The sequence below is a fragment of the Thalassophryne amazonica genome, chromosome 20 (genome assembly GCF_902500255.1).
Source record: "Thalassophryne amazonica chromosome 20, fThaAma1.1, whole genome shotgun sequence".
Classification (NCBI taxonomy): domain Eukaryota; kingdom Metazoa; phylum Chordata; class Actinopteri; order Batrachoidiformes; family Batrachoididae; genus Thalassophryne; species Thalassophryne amazonica.
The window spans coordinates 45194020-45213160 of NC_047122.1; the positions used below are offsets into that span (position 1 = coordinate 45194020).

General features: G+C 41.8%; 1 protein-coding gene across 2 annotated transcripts; it reads left to right on the plus strand.

Moving 5' to 3' along the window:
* The first annotated feature begins 675 nt into the window (after window positions 1-675).
* Window positions 676-17294, plus strand: mapk15 (mitogen-activated protein kinase 15). Of its 2 annotated transcripts, XM_034161333.1 has the most exons (15): window positions 676-855; window positions 1070-1198; window positions 6076-6174; window positions 6275-6304; window positions 6459-6549; window positions 6659-6789; window positions 8355-8518; window positions 8684-8823; window positions 8925-8982; window positions 9519-9656; window positions 10082-10187; window positions 15751-16063; window positions 16149-16195; window positions 16357-16509; window positions 16725-17294. In XM_034161333.1, the coding sequence occupies exons 2-15, from the start codon at window positions 1109-1111 to the stop codon at window positions 16908-16910; spliced, it is 1746 nt and encodes a 581-aa protein (XP_034017224.1). In that variant the 5' UTR covers window positions 676-855; window positions 1070-1108; the 3' UTR covers window positions 16911-17294. The 2 variants fall into 2 exon arrangements, with proteins under 2 accessions (XP_034017224.1, XP_034017225.1); XM_034161334.1 differs by lacking the exon at window positions 676-855 and having other exon boundaries at window positions 1000-1198.
* Window positions 17295-19141: the final 1847 nt, after the last annotated feature.

A 19141-nucleotide genomic window follows, 5' to 3' on the forward strand; every position in this document is an offset into this window, starting at 1 on the left:
TGTTGAATGTTTGGTGTCCAAGGTAAAGGTCAAACAAGTTTAACATCTATTGGATTCTATGTTATGTGACATATGTTGCCCTGTAACATGATAACTAAGCATGACAGATAGTGCAAACTATTCCTTATTAGAACCCTATTAACGCAAACAATAATTTGCATCATGTTTTTACAGAATTTTAGCAACTTTAACTTTTGACCCCTATCCAAACTGAAATTGACCTTTGTCACCATTTTTGCTGTTTTTACCCCATAACTCCAAAACATTCCATCACAGATAGTCCAGACTATACCTTTTTGGAATCGGTATGATCAGACAAGTAATGCGATATAGTTATCAGCATGACTGGAGCATTTTTAAAGTTTGACCTCTGTGTAATTCTTCAGCCCTACCTGGCTACAGCTACCACCCTGGGATAGCTATCATACATTTTTGTGTAGGCCATGATACACTGAGGCTGGATTCAAAGTGTTGTTTATTCCCCTTAAATGGTACCGATTTGGTCAAAATTGATGAGTGGCTCATGGACTATCTTGTCAATCATTAAATGACACAATAGGTACCTGGATGTAACTGCAGTTCTACGTCTTGTCTGTGTCGCGGCTCCTTTAAGGCCAGACAAGTTTCGTCTCCATGACGACAAGTAACGACAACCCTTTGCGCCTCGACTGTTTGCGGTAGCAGACGATCTCTCTGGGACAAATAATAACCGTAAATAATTAACTTTAACAGCCTCTGTACATACACAATTTTATTGACTAAATGAACGTGAAAACCTGATTCTATTTGAAGTAACGTTTAACCGGAAAGTTCGCTTGTTGGTTTTCAGTTTCATCGAGCACCGATGTGTTTCCGGTAACCTAATTTTATTTTATTTTATTCACTAAACTATTTTCTTTCCATGCTGACCGTTTTCTCAACATTATCTGTATTCTTATGAATTAGAATAAGTAAAAAAAAAACAAAAAACTTTTAAAACCTTTTAAAACACTGCTTCGCTCGTCTTAACTAGTTTGTTAACGATCATTTAATAGCTGTTTTACGGTAGTTCACAAACTTTATCTCGTAGGTGTGATTTCTACACGAGCAAAAGGACAAACTCTTAAACATGAGCAAAAAATATGGGGCGTCCAAAGTTTCTGACGTGGAGGAGCACATTTCTATGAAATATGATATCAAGAAGAGAATTGGAAAAGGGGTGAGTAACTGTTATTATTTGTAGCAGACGCAATAGTACTAGTATTGTTGTTATTATTAATAATAGAGGTATTATTAGTAGTAGTGGTGGTGATATTATTATTATTATTATTATTTGAATGCACCTGCACAGTCAGTGGTCAGAAGAACAAAGCTTTATTTGCAGCCGCTTTTATTTTACAGTTCATATGGTGTGCCTCTTTTTATGCTTCCACCTTCTGAATTAAATTTGTTCTTGGTGGTGGCTTTGTTTACTGTGACAGGACAATTCTTCCATTACAAATCAGCTAATCAGTGAGTGCACCTTACATGCACACATGTTGTTTTTGCTCTCCTCAGAGACTGCAAATTGTTTGCTTGGCCATACCAGCCAGTAGGCAGATGCCACGTACCTCATACTGGCTCTAACCTTACCTGAGGGCTGCTTGGACTCATGTCACACAGCTGTTCAACCTGTTTACAGCTGACTGATATACATCTGGGTGTAATGATGCATCAGGGAGCCAGTGACTGTGACCATGTGACCAGTAATATTGTAGGCCCAGCACTGCGCTAAGTGGCTGGAAACAGTCATAAAAAGGATTTAGCAATGTTTATCCAGTTGTCGATTGTGTTTTCTTAACATATTTACATAGCAAGTACAGGAGCGCTTCTATCACCGAAATTGTACATCTTCAATCACTCATCTTCAACCGCTTAGCTGGGATTGGGTCACGAGGGCAACCACTCTAATAGGGTACCCTAGACTTCCCTTTCCCGGGCCACATTAACCACCTCTGACTGGGGGATCCCGAGGCGTTCCCAGGCCAGTATGGAGATATAATCACTCCACCTAGTCCTGGGTCTTTCCTGTGGTCTCCTCGCAGATGGATGTGCCTGGAACATCTCCCTAGGGAGGCGCCCAGGAGGCTCAGGAGCTCTACTCTGAGCTCCCCACGGATGACCGAACTTCTCATCTTATCTCTAAGGGAGACACCAGCCACCCTCCTAAGGAAGCCCATTTTGGCCGCTTGTATCTGCGATCTAGTTCTTTCGGTCATGACCCAACCTTTATGACCATAGGTGAGAGTAGGAACAAAGATTGACCAGTAGATCGAGAGCTTCGCCTTTTGACTCAGCTTCCTTTTCGTCACAACAGTACAGTAGAGCGAATGCAACACAGCAACTGGTGCGCCCATTCTCCAGCCAATCTCATGCGCCATTGTCCCCTCACTTGTGAACAAGACCCTGAGGTACTTGAACTCCTTCATTTGCGGCAAGAACGCATTCCCTACCTGTAGTAGATTTCCTGCTGAGAACCATGGCCTCAAATTTAGAGGTGCTGATCCTCAACAAAAGTTACAAGGAACAAAAGTGGTACATGATGTCACAGACAGCTGCTAATGATAACTTAATAATTAACATTTAAAAGAATCCTCAGTCCTTCAGTGTTCAAATCAAATCAATTTTATTTATATAGCGCCAAATCACAACAAACAGTTGCCCCAAGGCGCTTTATATTGTAAGTCAAGGCCATACAATAATTACGGAAAAACCCCAACGGTCAAAACGACCCCCTGTGAGCAAGCACTTGGCGACAGTGGGAAGGAAAAACTCCCTTTTAACAGGAAGAAACCTCCAGCAGAACCAGGCTCAGGGAGGGGCAGTCTTCTGCTGGGACTGGTTGGGGCTGAGGGAGAGAACCAGGAAAAAGACATGCCGTGGAGGGGAGCAGAGATCAGTCACTAATGATTAAATGCAGAGTGGTGCATACAGAGCAAAAAGAGAAAGAAACACTCAGTGCATCATGGGAACCCCCCAGCAGTCTAAGTCTATAGCAGCATAACTAAGGGATGGTTCAGGGTCACCTGATCCAGCCCTAACTATAAGCTTTAGCAAAAAGGAAAGTTTTAAGCCTAATCTTAAAAGTAGAGAGGATGTCTGTCTCCCTGATCTGAATTGGGAGCTGGTTCCACAGGAGAGGAGCTTGAAAGCTGAAGGCTCTGCCTCCCATTCTACGCTTACAAACCCTAGGAACTACAAGTAAGCCTGCAGTCTGAGAGCGAAGTGCTCTATTGGGGTGATATGGTACTATGAAGTCCCTAAGATAAGATGGGACCTGATTATTCAAAACCTTATAAGTAAGAAGAAGAATTTTAAATTCTATTCTAGAATTAACAGGAAGCCAATGAAGAGAGGCCAATATGGGTGAGATATGCTCTCTCCTTCTAGTCCCTGTCAGTACTCTAGCTGCAGCATTTTGAATTAACTGAAGGCTTTTCAGGGAACTTTTAGGGCAACCTGATAATAATGAATTACAATAGTCCAGCCTAGAGGAAATAAATGCATGAATTAGTTTTTCAGCATCACTCTGAGACAAGACCTTTCTAATTTTAGAGATATTGCGCAAATGCAAAAAAGCAGTCCTACATATTTGTTTAATATGCACATTTAATGACATATCCTGATCAAAAATGACTCCAAGATTTCTCACAGTATTACTAGAGGTCAGGGTAATGCCATCCAGAGTAAGGATCTGGTTAGACACCATGTTTCTCAGATTTGTGGGGCCAAGTACAATAACTTCAGTTTTATCTGAGTTTAAAAGCAGGAAATTAGAGGTCATCCATGTCTTTATGTCTGTAAGATAGTCCTGCAGTTTAGCTAATTGGTGTGTGTCCTCTGGCTTCATGGATAGATAAAGCTGGGTATCATCTGCGTAACAATGAAAATTTAAGCAATGCCGTCTAATAATACTGCCTAAGGGAAACGTATAAAGTGAATAAAATTGGTCCTAGCACAGAACCTTGTGGAACTCCATAATTAACCTTAGTCTGTGAAGAAGATTCCCCATTTACATGAACAAATTGTAATCTATTAGATAAATATGATTCAATCATCGCAGCGCAGTGCCTTTAATACCTATGGCATGCTCTAATCTCTGTAATAAAATTTTATGGTCAACAGTATCAAAAGCAGCACTGAGGTCTAACAGAACAAGCACAGAGATGAGTCCACTGAGGCCATAAAAGATCATTTGTAACCTTCACTAATGCTGTTTCTGTACTATGATGAATTCTAAAACCTGACTGAAACTCTTCAAATAGACCATTCCTCTGCAGATGATCAGTTAGCTGTTTTACAACTACCCTTTCAAGAATTTTTGAGAGAAAAGGAAGGTTGGAGATTGGCCTATAATTAGCTAAGATAGCTGGGTCAAGTGATGGCTTTTTAAGTAATGGTTTAATTACTGCCACCTTAAAAGCCTGTGGTACATAGCCAACTAATAAAGATAGATTGATCATATTTAAGATCGAAGCATTAATTAATGGTAGGGCTTCCTTGAGCAGCCTGGTAGGAATGGGGTCTAATAGACATGTTGATGGTTTGGGGGAAGTAACTAATGAAAATAACTCAGACAGAACAATCGGAGAGAAAGAGTCTAACCAAATACTGGCATCACTGAAAGCAGCCAAAGATAACGATACGTCTTTGGGATGGTTATGAGTAATTTTTTCTCTAATAGTTAAAATTTTATTAGCAAAGAAAGTCATGAAGTCATTACTAATTAAAGTTAAAGGAATACTCGGCTCAATAGAGCTCTGACTCTTTGTCAGCCTGGCTACAGTGCTGAAAAGAAACCTGGGGTTGTTATTTTCTTCAGTTAGTGATGAGTAGTAAGATGTCCTAGCTTTACGGAGGGCTTTTTTATAGAGCAACAGACTCTTTTTCCAGGCTAAGTGAAGATCTTCTAAATTAGTGAGACGCCATTTCCTCTCCAACTTACGGGTTATCTGCTTTAAGCTGCGAGTTTGTCAGTTATACCACGGAGTCAGGCACTTCTAATTTAAGGCTCTCTTTTTCAGAGGAGCTACAGCATCAAAAGTTGTCCTCAATGAGGATGTAAAACTATTGACGAGATACTCTATCTCACTCACAGAGTTTAGGTAGCTACTCTGCCCTGTGTTGGTATATGGCATTATAGAACATAAAGAAGGAATCATATCCTTAAACCTAGTTACAGCGCTTTCTGAAAGACTTCTAGTGTAATGAAACTTATTCCCCACTGCTGGGTAGTCCATCAGAGTAAATGTAAATGTTATTAAGAAATGATCAGACAGAAGGGAGTTTTTAGGGAATACTGTTAAGTCTTCAATTTCCATACCATAAGTCAGAACAAGATCTAAGATATGATTAAAGTGGTGGGTGGACTCATTTACATTTTGAGCAAAGCCAATTGAGTCTAATAATAGATTAAATGCAGTGTTGAGGCTGTCATTCTCAGCATCTGTGTGGATGTTAAAATCGCCCACTATAATTATCTTATCTGAGCTAAGCACTAAGTCAGACAAAAGGTCTGAAAATTCACAGAGAAACTCACAGTAACGACCAGGTGGACGATAGATAATAACAAATAAAACTGGTTTTTGGGACTTCAAATTTGGATGGACAAGACTAAGAGTCAAGCTTTCAAATGAATTAAAGCTCTGTCTGGGTTTTTGATTAATTAATAAGCTGGAATGGAAGATTGCTGCTAATCCTCCGCCTCGGCCCGTGCTACGAGCGTTCTGGCAGTTAGTGTGACTCGGGGGTGTTGACTCATTTAAACTAACATATTCATCCTGCTGTAACCAGGTTTCTGTAAGGCAGAATAAATCAATATGTTGATCAATTATTATATCATTTACTAAGAGGGACTTAGAAGAGAGAGACCTAATGTTTAATAGACCACATTTAACTGTTTTAGTCTGTGGTGCAGTTGAAGGTGCTATATTATTTTTTCTTTTTGACTTTTTATGCTTAAATAGATTTTTACTGGTTATTGGTGGTCTGGGAGCAGTTTAGCCTCCTTAAAAAAGAAACCTTCAGTTGTCAGTTAGTATTGCACATATTTTTTAGGCCTATGGCATTGTATGGAAAGCAGCTGACAGACAGACTGGTAACATTGTCGCCGTGAAGAAGATCTTTGATGCCTTCAGAAACAGGACGGACGCGCAGGTTTGTGCACATCTGATATTGGCTTCTGAGTAAGTAGAAGAGGTCATATTTTGTGCATAGTTTATTGCTTTAAGTCTAGAACCTGTGTTTTGTTTCACAGCGGGCATTCAGAGAAATCATACTCCTTCAGGTAAGAACTGTTGTATTAGACATTTAAATGGTGCTCAGCTATTTCTCAGGCCTAAAGACTGAAATATCAACCCTCCCCAATATCAGTTATGTCATGATTGTCGATTGTACTTTCTGTGTGTTTGTTTTATTAAAACCGCCTCTCCTGTGTGCAGGAGTTTGGTGATCATCCCAACATCATCAAACTCCTAAATGTCATCAGAGCACAAAATGATAAAGATATTTACCTCGTCTTTGAATATATGGGTTAGTATTGCACACTGCTGCGCATGACTGCATAGTTAAATTACCTGTTCTTTATACAGAAATATACAGCTAATTGTAACACATATTATTTTTGCTTTGTGTTTACCAGATACTGATCTACATGCAGTGATTAAGAAAGGCAACTTACTGAAGGATGTTCATAAACGTTATGTCATGTACCAGCTTTTCAGAGCTGTCAAATATCTACATTCAGGAAATGTTATCCACAGGGATCAGAAGGTATGACGAGCATATGACGATTGTTACATTAACCAAGCAAGATTATGTTTTGATTTAATTCAGTCCAAATAAGAGAATTGTGAGGTTGTTCGTTATTAACATCAATGATGGTCACAGGTCAGGTAGTCATTCATTTTCTGTACCCACGTATTTCAATTAGAGGATCATGGGGGGAATCATGAGGGTTTGCTAAAGCCTATCTCATTGTTTATTTGCTGTTTCGCAGTTGTGAATCTTGTGCCGTCTAGCGGTCCGTGACTCAAGCGAGAGGTCGGTTTCAGCAGAGTTCCGGTTTAGGGCACAATGCAAACACACCTCGTGAAGTATGGACAACATGACAGCATCAGCGCCATCCACATCCTCGCTAGCCATTGTTTACATGGCTTTGAAACGCCGGAACTCTGCTGGCACCGCGGTACATTCTGGGAAGCACAGGGGGATTATGGGAAATGTTAAAGTACCGAATTGGGCAATAGGCCGGCTTCACCTTGGACATGACGCCAGTCTGTTACAGGACCACATATAGACAAACACACTCTCACTCACACCTACGGTCAATTTAAATGTTCTAGGCTACTTAGCCTGCATGTCTTTAGAAGTGGGATGAGGGCAAGGGAACCCAGCTGGCAAGGCTAGCTTTTTCTTTAGTGGATTAGCTTTTCAGCTAACTTTGAAAACCATTAGCAGAGCAATTAGCTTCCACAAATTTTAGTTTTGCTAACTTTAAGTCAGCTAACATGTTTTGAATAAAATTTTATGGTCAAAAACATTTGTAAGCCCTAAAAATCATACATCTTTGTTCCTGTAGGAACTTTATACACTAAATCAATAAGCAAAACTGACACATCACAGGAATGCGACAGGCATCACCTTGAGAACATGGAGTTGCAAGCCAGAGTAAATATAGCAACATATAGATCCACAATGAATCTGCTGTAGCAAAAATTAAAGAAGCTGAAAAAAGCATAATCTTAAAATTATTTTCCACATGTAAAGTGCATCCGGAAAGTATTCACAGAATGGCACTTTTTCCATATTTTGTAGCCTTATTCCAAAATGGACAAAATTCTTTTTTTTTTCCTCAAACTTCTACACACAATACCCCATAATGACAATGTGAAATTTTTTTTTTTTTTTTTTTTTTTTTTTTACAAATTTAATTGAGCTTAGGTGCATCCTGTTTTCATTCATCATCCTTGAGATGTTTCTACAGCTTAATTGGAGTCCATCTGGGGTAAATTCAGTTGATTGTTAACTTCTGAGTTAACGGATTAGCTGTTATTGAAGCTAATGTTTAGATTACCTGTGCCCACTGATTATCATACAGCAACCTCATGTTTTATCTTTGCATGTAAATTCTTTGAGAAATAAGAATTTGGTTAATTATAAGAGTATTTTTTGTAACTACACTCAATAACACTTGTGCAAAACTGTGCCAAGTCAACTGGTGTGAACAAACAACATAGACATTACACATTGTAATGCATGTTTAGTTTAACCTGGGGGATAATCAAGCTATTGTCATCGTTGTGATGGAGGTTTCTCTTGTGTGTGCTTTAACACAGCCTTCCAATGTTCTTTTGGACACGGACTGTGTCGTAAAGTTGTGTGATTTTGGCTTGGCTAGATCGCTCAAACACATCAAAGAGGACACTGGAAGCCCACCACTGACAGAATACGTGGCTACACGGTGGTACAGGGCTCCTGAGATCCTGCTAGGATCTGGAAGGTATTAGAATGATCAATATCTCTGTCACATAATCGATACATACTCGTCCATTGCAGCAGTCAGTTATATAGTGATAAAGAAAGCCACATAGCATAGCATGGACAGATTTCTTATTTGGAAAAATGGTGTATTCAACTGACAAAAATATATACATCTTTTCCCAAGGTACACTAAAGGTATCGACATGTGGAGCCTTGGTTGTATCCTGGGAGAGATGCTATTAGGAACTGCCCTGTTTCCCGGAACATCCACCATCAACCAAATAGAACGGATTATGAGTGCCATACCACATCCAAGCTCAGAGGGTAATGAACAAACTCCAAATTAAGCCTATTTAAATGCTTCACATTTAACTGGTAACAGTTATTCATTGCAATTAATTGATCAAATGCAATTTGCTTTTCAGATATTCTGTCAGTCAAGTCTGAATATGGAGCCTCTGTCATTCAGCGAATGTTACTCAAGTAGGAATAGTTTTCTGTTTGCATTTTTATGCTGATGTAACCACATTTTGAGAAAAAAATCTGTGTTTTACTGTGCATTTTTGCAAGTCTGTCAATCACAATGCAGTTCAGTCACATGGAAAAGGTTCTTGATATATGTACAACTAGCAGCATTTAATAGTCTGAACACAGAGTAACTAGGGAGTGATGAAAACTGCATGAAGTTTGGAATCTGAGTCTACATGTGAAGGTGGGGCCAGTAAATTTTTGCAGAGTGACAGCAGTGACAACTGTGTTTGCAGTTACTGTAATACATGAAGTAGGTGCACACTAAGATGAGAATGTTAAATGCGCCAGGTTTACAGGAGGAAGAGGTTTACAGGAGGATTTTAAGTGATTTGAAGTCTTTTCTCACTTTGTGTTTGTTGTACAAGTCTTCAAGTATAATTTGTAAATCCCAAACAACTCTGTTTATCTATACTTTCAGTACTTGTTCAGTTGTTTGTTTCCCCCTTCTGCTTTCTGTGTCACCGTCAACCTTTTTCTGACTACACCAGACCACAGGTGCCTTTGGAAGACCTTCTTCAGCCATCAGTGCCTCCTGATGCGCTTGACCTCCTAAAGCACTTACTCGTCTTCAACCCTGACAAGAGGTTGATGGCGGAACAAGCTCTCCAACATCCATATGTAGCCAGGTAGGAAACATCTGCATTGACAAACAGCTGTGGACTGATGGTGTGTGTAGGACTTTGGTTGAAAATAAAGCCTTTTTCAGAAACTGTTAGAGACAAGCAGCTGGAAACCATTCGAAAAATTTATCTGGCTTTCCGTGAAAATTTTACAGGCTTCACAGAGAATAAGGAGTGTTAAATTTTTCGAATGGTTGACTGAATGACGTTGAATGACGCAACCGACAGGCGTGGAAAAACTCACACATGCGCACGAAGGTTCAAGCTTGGCTGACGTAAAAACATATGAATCAAATCCATATGGTTTTTGAAAAAAATAATGTCGGATACTTTTCTAATACACCTCGTATGTAGTATCACGATGTCACTGTCCATCAGTCTATCACACAATGCCCTTATGTATATCTTTAACTGTGTTTTCTACCCTGGAGGTTCCATGATCCAGCCAAGGAGCCAGAACTTAACAGAGATGTAGTGCTGCCAGTGGATGACGGTGTACAACTCTCCGTGGTTCAGTACCGAAACAAACTTTATGAGGTACACAGCAAACCATATTCAAAACACAGGACCACGTTATAGTGAAGTATACTGCAGTACAACTACAAGCAACTGACAAACACAATCATTTTAAGATATATGTAACTTCAATCACACCTGCTCCTAATGTCCATCATAAGTGTAGTGATAAGATCTTCTCTGCAACAAGCCCAGACATGACCAGTTGATGGGAGACAAGCTATATGTATTTTCATCCAGACTGGATCCTGATTTCCATCATCCGTCCAGGATCTACCAACCATTCATCACTAGGTTCCAGACACCTCTGGGATATTACTTAAGCAAAACAAAGTTGCTCTGATGCATCAAGCATAACCCGTGTCAAATCACTTCATCCTCATTATGTGCCATTTTAATATGGCGAGATGATGGCATTTATTATTTTTGAGTTTTTGTGTTCACACTCCAGAGAGCATGAACTCATTCATTCTCTCAATTTTACAAAATATATGAAAATATGAAAATTCAGTCAGGTATGTCTTCTAAAATATATTCCAATTCTAAAGTAGAACTATACTAGTGTATACTAAGGTATATCTAAATATCTAAAAAAAAAAAAAAAAAGAATAGAAAATAGAAGAGTAGAATAGAGTAGAGTAGAGCCACTTAGGTGCCTGGTCTTGAGAACCAGGGATGGTAGGTTGAAAAGCTTTTTTATCCCATGGGAACTCTTTCTACCCACTCAAGCGGCTCAAGAAATTGGACATCATGTATATAAGTGAAATGTACACAATAAGGGTAATAAACAACATATACAACAACATATACAAGAAATATAGTACTACATAATATATAGGAGTAATCAATCAATCAATCAATTTTTTTATATAGCGCCAAATCACAACAAACAGTTGCCCCAAGGCGCTTTATATTGTAAGGCAAGGCCATACAATAATTATGTAAAACCCCAACGGTCAAAACGACCCCCTGTGAGCAAGCACTTGGCTACAGTGGGTAGGAAAAACTCCCTTTTAACAGGAAGAAACCTCCAGCAGAACCAGGCTCAGGGAGGGGCAGTCTTCTGCTGGGACTGGTTGGGGCTGAGGGAGAGAACCAGGAAAAAGACATGCTGTGGAGGGGAGCAGAGATTGATCACTAATGATTAAATGCAGAGTGGTGCATACAGAGCAAAAAGAGAAAGAAACAGTGCATCATGGGAACCCCCCAGCAGTCTACGTCTATAGCAGCATAACTAAGGGATGGTTCAGGGTCACCTGATCCAGCCCTAACTATAAGCTTTAGCAAAAAGGAAAGTTTTAAGCCTAATCTTAAAAGTAGAGAGGGTGTCTGTCTCCCTGATCTGAATTGGGAGCTGGTTCCACAGGAGAGGAGCCTGAAAGCTGAAGGCTCTGCCTCCCATTCTACTCTTACAAACCCTAGGAACTACAAGTAAGCCTGCAGTCTGAGAGCGAAGCGCTCTATTGGGGTGATATGGTACTACGAGGTCCCTAAGATAAGATGGGACCTGATTATTCAAAACCTTATAAGTAAGAAGAAGAATTTTAAATTCTATTCTAGAATTAACAGGAAGCCAATGAAGTGAGGCCAATATGGGTGAGATATGCTCTCTCCTTCTAGTCCCCGTCAGTACTCTAGCTGCAGCATTTTGAATTAACTGAAGGCTTTTTAGTAAGCTTCTAAAGCCTAAATATTCATACAGGAGAAGATTGTATTATACGTATACCTAGTCTGTAGACTAGTAAAATAAATTATAGCTAGTAGGCTAAGCTATAAATATGGTTAATTTATTATAGAAACAGAAGCTATGATGTAATATGTTTTAGGTATCTATCTAAAGTTCACCCTACTAGCTTACTATCGGAAGACAAAATACATATTCTATATGCTATCTAATGGAAACCCCAAAATAGGATACTGTATATTGATATCTATTAAAGAACCCATAAACTGAAGAATATTAAAAATCTACACCATGTAAAATAAATTTGTAAATCACGAAATAAGCTAATTATAGCTAGATGATCCATCCATCCATCCATTTTCTTCCGCTTTATCTGGAGTCGGGTCGCGGGGGCAGCAGCTCAAGCAAAGCCGCCCAGACCTCCCGATCCACACACACACCTCCCCCAGCTCCTCCGGGGGAACCCTAAGGCATTCCCAAGCCAGCCGAGAGATGTAGTCCCTCCAGCGTATCCTGGGTCTTCCCCGGGGCCTCCTCCCAATGGGACGTGCCCGGAACACCTCTCCAGTGAGGCGTCCAGGGGGCATCCTTAAAAGATGCCCGAGCCACCTCAACTGACTCCTTTCGATGTGGAGGAGCAGCGGCTCGACTCCGAGCTCCTCCCGAGTGACCGAGCTCCTCACCCTATCTCTAAGGGATCGCCCAGCCACCCTGTGGAGGAAACTCATCTCGGCCGCTTGTACTTGCGATCTCGTTCTTTCGGTCATGAGCCAAATCTCATGTCCATAGGTGGGGATCGGAACGTAGATCGATCGGTAAATCGAGAGCTTTGCCCCCCTACTCAGCTCTCTCTTCACCACGACGGTCCGATACAGCGACTGCATCACTGCAGATGCTGCACCGATCCGTCTATCGATCTCACGCTCCATCTGTTATGTGTCGACGCGGATTGAGGAGCGAACCTGCGTCAGACAGAACCCAGCGCTAAAAATAACCAGAAAGCGGTTCCAACAACAAAAACAATTTATTTTTCACCTGTGCCTAAATAAAATGTACAAAACCAAAACCAACGTCCTTCTGGAGGAGTGACTGCTGGCACGCTCTCCAGCGCCCGCAAGGAGAGAAGTCCGGCGCTCCTGGACCCACTACCACCAGACAAACACCCCCCAGGTGGACACGACAAACTGACTCTCTGTGAAGCAAAGAAGATGTGAGGTAAGTCAGCAGTTACAACAATATCCTTCAAAAGACACACGCTATCAGCAACACATTCAGGTCTGTACTTTTTATCTTTATGCAAATGAGCAGCCTCTCACAACAAGTGGAGGATCACTTATCCTGCACGCCACAGCAGTGAGAAGCAAGCTGCACAACTCCCATCACAATTCAAGTATACTATGCAACAAAACACCAAGCCACTATCAACAATTAGTCACATACTTAATTACCTTTAATGTGTGCTGACAGCATGTGTCCTCACCCTTCCTTGCTTCATGGGCTCAATGTGTCAAACACAGGCGCGGTCCTCAGCGTCTCACAAACGAACATCACAAGGTTGCGTTCCCGGCAGTTCTGCTTGAATCACACATGACTTAAATGCAGAACGCCATCCAATTATCTGCTTCAGCTGAAAGTCTTCAAGGTTGCATGTGAGCACCCGTCACAGGTGCTACACATGATGTTGATGAGGGTGAGGACTCTTCAGCCAGCACCTTCTCCACAGACAAATCAGTTTCCATGCCACCTGAAGAGCAAAGAAAAGAAAAGAACACCAAAATATCCAGCCACACCCCCCAACACACAACACCATCCATCCCTCACTCGTGAACAAGACCCCGAGATACTTAAACTCCTCCACTTGAGGCAAGGACACTCCACCGACCTGAAGAGGGCAAAGCACCTTTTTCCGGTCGAGAACCATGGCCTCGGATTTGGAGGTACTGATTTTCATCCCGGATGCTTCACACTCGGCTGCAAACCGCCCCAGTGCACGCTGAAGGTCCTGATTTGATGAAGCCAACAGAACCACATCGTCCGCAAACAGCAGAGACGAGATTCTGTGGTTCTCAAACCAGACCCCCTCTACACCCTGGCTGTGCTTAGAATTTCTGTCCATAAAAATAATGAACAGAACCGGTGACAAAGGGCAGCCCTGGCGGAGGCCAACGTGCACTGGAAACAGGTTTGACTTACTACCGGCAATGCGAACCAAGCTCCTTCTGCGGTCATACAGGGACTGGATAGCCCTTAGCAAAGGACCCCGTACTCCCGGAGCACCCCCCACAGGGTGCCCCGAGGGACACGGTCGAACGCCTTCTCCAGATCCACAAAACACATGTGGACTGGTTGGGCGAACTCCCATGAACCCCCGAGCACCCGATGGAGCGTGAAGAGCTGGTCCAGTGTGCCGCGACCAGGACGAAAACCACACTGCTCCTCCTGAATCTGAGGTTCGACCATCGGTCGAATTCTCCTCTCCAGTACTCTGGAATAGACCTTACCAGGGAGATCTAGTGTGATCCCCCTATAGTTGGAACACACCCTCCAGTCCCCCTTCTTAAACAGAGGGACCACCACCCCGGTCTGCCAATCCAGAGGCACTGTCCCCGATCGCCACGCGATGTTGCAGAGGCGTGTCAGCCAAGACAGTCCCACAACATCCAGAGACTTAAGGTACTCAGAACGGATTTCATCCACCCCAGGAGCCTTGCCACTGAGGAGCTTTCTAACCACCTCGGTGACTTCGGCCTGGGTAATGGATGAGGCCGCGTCTGAGTCCCCAGTCTCTGCTTCCTCTTCGGAAGACGTGACAATGGGATTGAGGAGATCCTCGAAGTATTCCTTCCACCGCCCGACAACATCCCCAGTCAGGGTCAACAGCTCCTCACCCGTAAACAGTGCTGGTGGAGAGCTGCTTCCGCCTCCTGAGGCGCCGGACAGTTTGTCAGAATCTCTTTGAGGCCGACCGATAGTCCTCCTCCATGGCCTCCCCGAACTCCTCCCAGACCCGAGTTTTTGCCTCTGTGACCGCACAGGCTGCGGCACACTTGGCCTGCCGGTACCTGTCAGCTGCCTCCGGGGTCCCACCTACCAACAAAGATAAGTAGGACTCCTTCTTCAGCTTGACGGTATCCCTTACTTCCGGCGTCCACCACCGGGTTCGGGGATTGCCGCCGCGACAGGCACCAGAGACCTTGTGACCACAGCTATGAGCGGCCGCATCAACAATGGAGGTGATGAACATGGTCCACTCGGACTCCATGTCTCCAACCTCCCCCGGGATCTGGGAGAAGCTCTTCCGGAGGTGGGAGTTGAATACCTCGCTGACAGAGGGTTCCGCCAGTCGTTCCAGACTGGCGGATAGCTAGCCAACCGTACCTTGCTAGCTAACAAGGTAAACAAAGCCGGTAACTAGTGTATAACGTAAAAAAGCGTAGTTTAACCCTAAAATAATGGTATTAACAAATACATATAAAAACAAATGTAAACAAAAGTGTGTATTAACATTAGCTTCCCAAACAGAACAGAACCGACTATATTGTTAGCTATGATAAACGGTCCTACAGCCGGCTAGATAAGCTAATGTTAGCTGTTAGGTTAAACTAATTGTACCCCACTCTTCCATTTTTATCATTAATATAATAATATTAAAAAAAAGAAAGTTAAAGCGTGCAGAAATGTATATGGAGACATGATATGAGTACCTTAGTGAAAGAAAATAGGAACCGCTCCAGGCTAAAGAGAGCTCGGGGCTCGATTACATGATTACAATAATCATTAAAGAATGCACTTACCGGTACTTTACATGTGACACATTTAAAAATTGTGACACATTTAGCAGATTTAAATATGTCACCACCCAGTTTCACCCATTTTTATTCCCTTATTTTAAACCTGCAGATGATCATTGAGATGAGAACTAGACAAGCTCAGCTAAGACTGAACGAGCCAAAGGATAGCAGCTGCATCTGTGACAGCGATGATCTCAACGGGAAAGAAAAAAGAGAGAAACAACCAGTGGAAGCAAAGAGTGATAGCGATAGTAGCCGTGAGGAAAACACACAAGTTGGAAAATCGGATCAGACAAATCACCTTTCTTCAAACACTGGCATCACCAGAGCTGGGCCTGCGCAGCCTGCTGTGGAGAAAACAAGTCCATCAACTAGCCCTGAAGTGAGAAAGGTCACATACAACCCCATTACACATACACCAAGTATGAGCAAATTTTATTTATTTTCACAATATTTTACTACTTGTTTGTGTTATTTTCTCCAGTAATTCTCCTTAACATCTTTCAGATTTTGTCCGAAGTCCCGCCAGCTTTCCTCATTACTCGTGCTCTCCTGTAAGCAGCAACAAACTACTAGGATATACCAGTAATGGAAATGTAACTGCATGACCAACAGATGGCACTAAAACTAATCTAGCATACAACCTTGCCAGTTAACTCACCTTTGCTATCTCTTGTTGTCTACTTTGTTTATCCCCCTTTCCCATCCTGTATAGGCTGTGAATCAGATTCTCCAGCATGGCCCCTCTGCCCGTGTGGCCTATAACCACTCCTTCTCCACGACTCTAACCCAGGTTCAGAAAAATCCATTGGTTCGCAAAGATGAATCATCCCCAGCTTTGGGACTGAATGTTACATCTGCTCACCTGGTTAGTCCACACAAGTAGCAGGAGTCAGAACCAAGATGCTTGTTTTTATTATTACTATTAATTAATTTTAAGAATAGGCCCAGTAAAATATATAAGAAATTTACAAGATCTGACTGGAATAATTGACTAAGCATATTTCATTACAAATGTATAGTTTCCATCTTTTGTATATGGCCTATAAATTATTTTATTATTTTTCTTTCCTTCCCATCAAGCACCAACGCTCCCACCCTCGTGAAGCAAAGCCACCGCAACGGTTCAGCAAGAAAGTATTTCAAACTAATTGCAATGTGGCAGCTGCAGGTGACCCTCGAGCCAAACTGGGAAGCTATTCCCAAGCCTACGGTACTATCAACAAGACCGAACTGGACAATCTCCTCCAAAATCACCCTTCCAAGTAGCAAACTCTTAGTGGTTACATGAGTCTGACTGGAACCCACAAATGTTACCTTCATTAACCATCTACCATACTGAATACAGTATGATAGTCACTGTAAATACAACCCTGCTGTGTTCTTTCAGCATGTCTTTACTGTATTTGCACAATTATTGAGTTATGCTTATGTACATTAAACCAGTGACACACTATAAAATATGCATAATTTCTATAATTAATTGTAGAAATAATATAAACATAATGCCTGCATATCGGATTCTTCAAGTATTTACAGAAATGAAAAATGTGGTGTTTCTTGTAGTGATATTACGATCAAAGCAGAGTCACATTTGTGACTTTTTTCAAGCACTATACCACAGGAAACATTCTCCTTTCTCATTTCAACACTCAAACCATGTGACCACAAACAACAACAAAAAAAAGCTCTGTGACATTACTCAGGTTTCATATAGTGCATCCAGAAATTATTCTCAGCACGTCACTTTATCCACTTTTTTATATTAGGGGTTTTGAGATTTTGAAAATTTATATATACCCCCAAAGAAATCACATGTCCATAAGTATTCACAGCCTTTGCCATGAAGCTCAAAATTTTAGCTCAGGTGCCTCCTGTTTCCACTGATCATCCTTGAGATGTTTCTGCAGCTTAATTGGAGTCCACCTCGGGTAAATTCAGTTGATTGGACATTATTTGGAAAGACACACACCTGTCTACATATAAGGTCCCACAGTTGACAGTGCATGTCAGAGGACAAACTAATTATGAAGTCAAAGGAATTGTCTGTAGACCTCTGAGACAGGATTGTCTTGAGGCACAAATCTGGGGAAAGGTACAGAAGCATTTTTGCTGCTTTGGAGGTCCCAATGAATTCAGTGGCCTCCATCATCCGTAAGTGGAAGAAGTTCAGATCCACCAGGACTCTTCCTGGAGCTGGCCACCCGTCTAAACTGAGTGATCAGGGGAGAAGAGCCTTAGTCAGGGAGGTGACCAAGAACCTGATTGTCAAGATGTCAGAGCTAGCATTCCTCTGTGGAGAAAGGAGAACCTTCCAGAAGGACAACCATCTCTGCAGCAATCCACCAATCAGGCCTGTATGGCAGAGTGGCTAGTAAGGCACATGGCAGCTCACCTGGAGTTTGCCAAAAAGCACCTGAAGGACTCTCAGACCATGAGAAACAAAATTCTCTGGTCTGATGAGACAGAGATTGAACACTTTGGTGTGAATGTCAGGCGTCATGTTTGGAGAAAACCTGGCACCATCCCTACAGTGAAGCATGGTAGTGGCAGCATCATGCTGTGAGGATGTTTTTCAGCGGCAGGAACTGGGAGACGAGTCAGGATTGAGGGAATGCAGCAATGTACAGAGTCATCCTGGATGAAAACCTGGCCCAGAGCGCTCTTGTCCTTAGAGTGGGATGATGGTTCATCTTTCAGCAGGACAATGACCCTAAACACAGCCAAGATGTCAAAGGAGTGGCTTCAGCACAACTCTGTGAATGTCCTTGAGTGACCCAGCCAGAGCCCAGACCTGAATCTGATTGAAGATCTCTGGAGAGATCTGAAAATGGCTGTGCACCGAGAGGTGCTGCAAAGAGGAATGGACAATACTGCCAAAGGTGCACTAAACTTATGGCATCATATTCAAGAAGACCTGAGACTGTAATTGCTGCCAAAGGTGCATCAACAAAGTATTGAGGAAAGGGTGTGAATACTTACGTACATGTGATTTCTTAGTTTTTTTTATTTTTATTAAATTAGCAAAATTTTAAATAAGAAAAATTTCATGTTGTCATTAAGAGTAGAATTTGTTGTGAGTAGAATTTTGAGGGAAACAATTTTGGAATAACACTGTAACATAACAAAATGTGGAAAAAGTGAAGTGCTGTGAATACTTTCCAGATGCCCTATACATGTCTGAAGTTGATTTCTGAAGGATTGGGTTGTGCAGTTATACAGTTTATATATATATATATATATGTGTGTGTGTGTGTGTGTTCCACAGTAAATTTGGATTTTTTTTAAATCACTTTTTTTTATGATTTTCATTGGGTTTTTTTTTTTGTTGTTGTTGTTAGAGGATTTGTAAACTCTGCATTGTTATGTTCTATTTGAGATATATATTTAAATGCTGCAGTATATTGACCCAACTAATATTTTATTGCTGATATGGATGATGTAGAATCTTGGGCAGGGGTAGTGGTCAAGTGGTTAGTGCGCTTGGTTTCAGTGCGGAA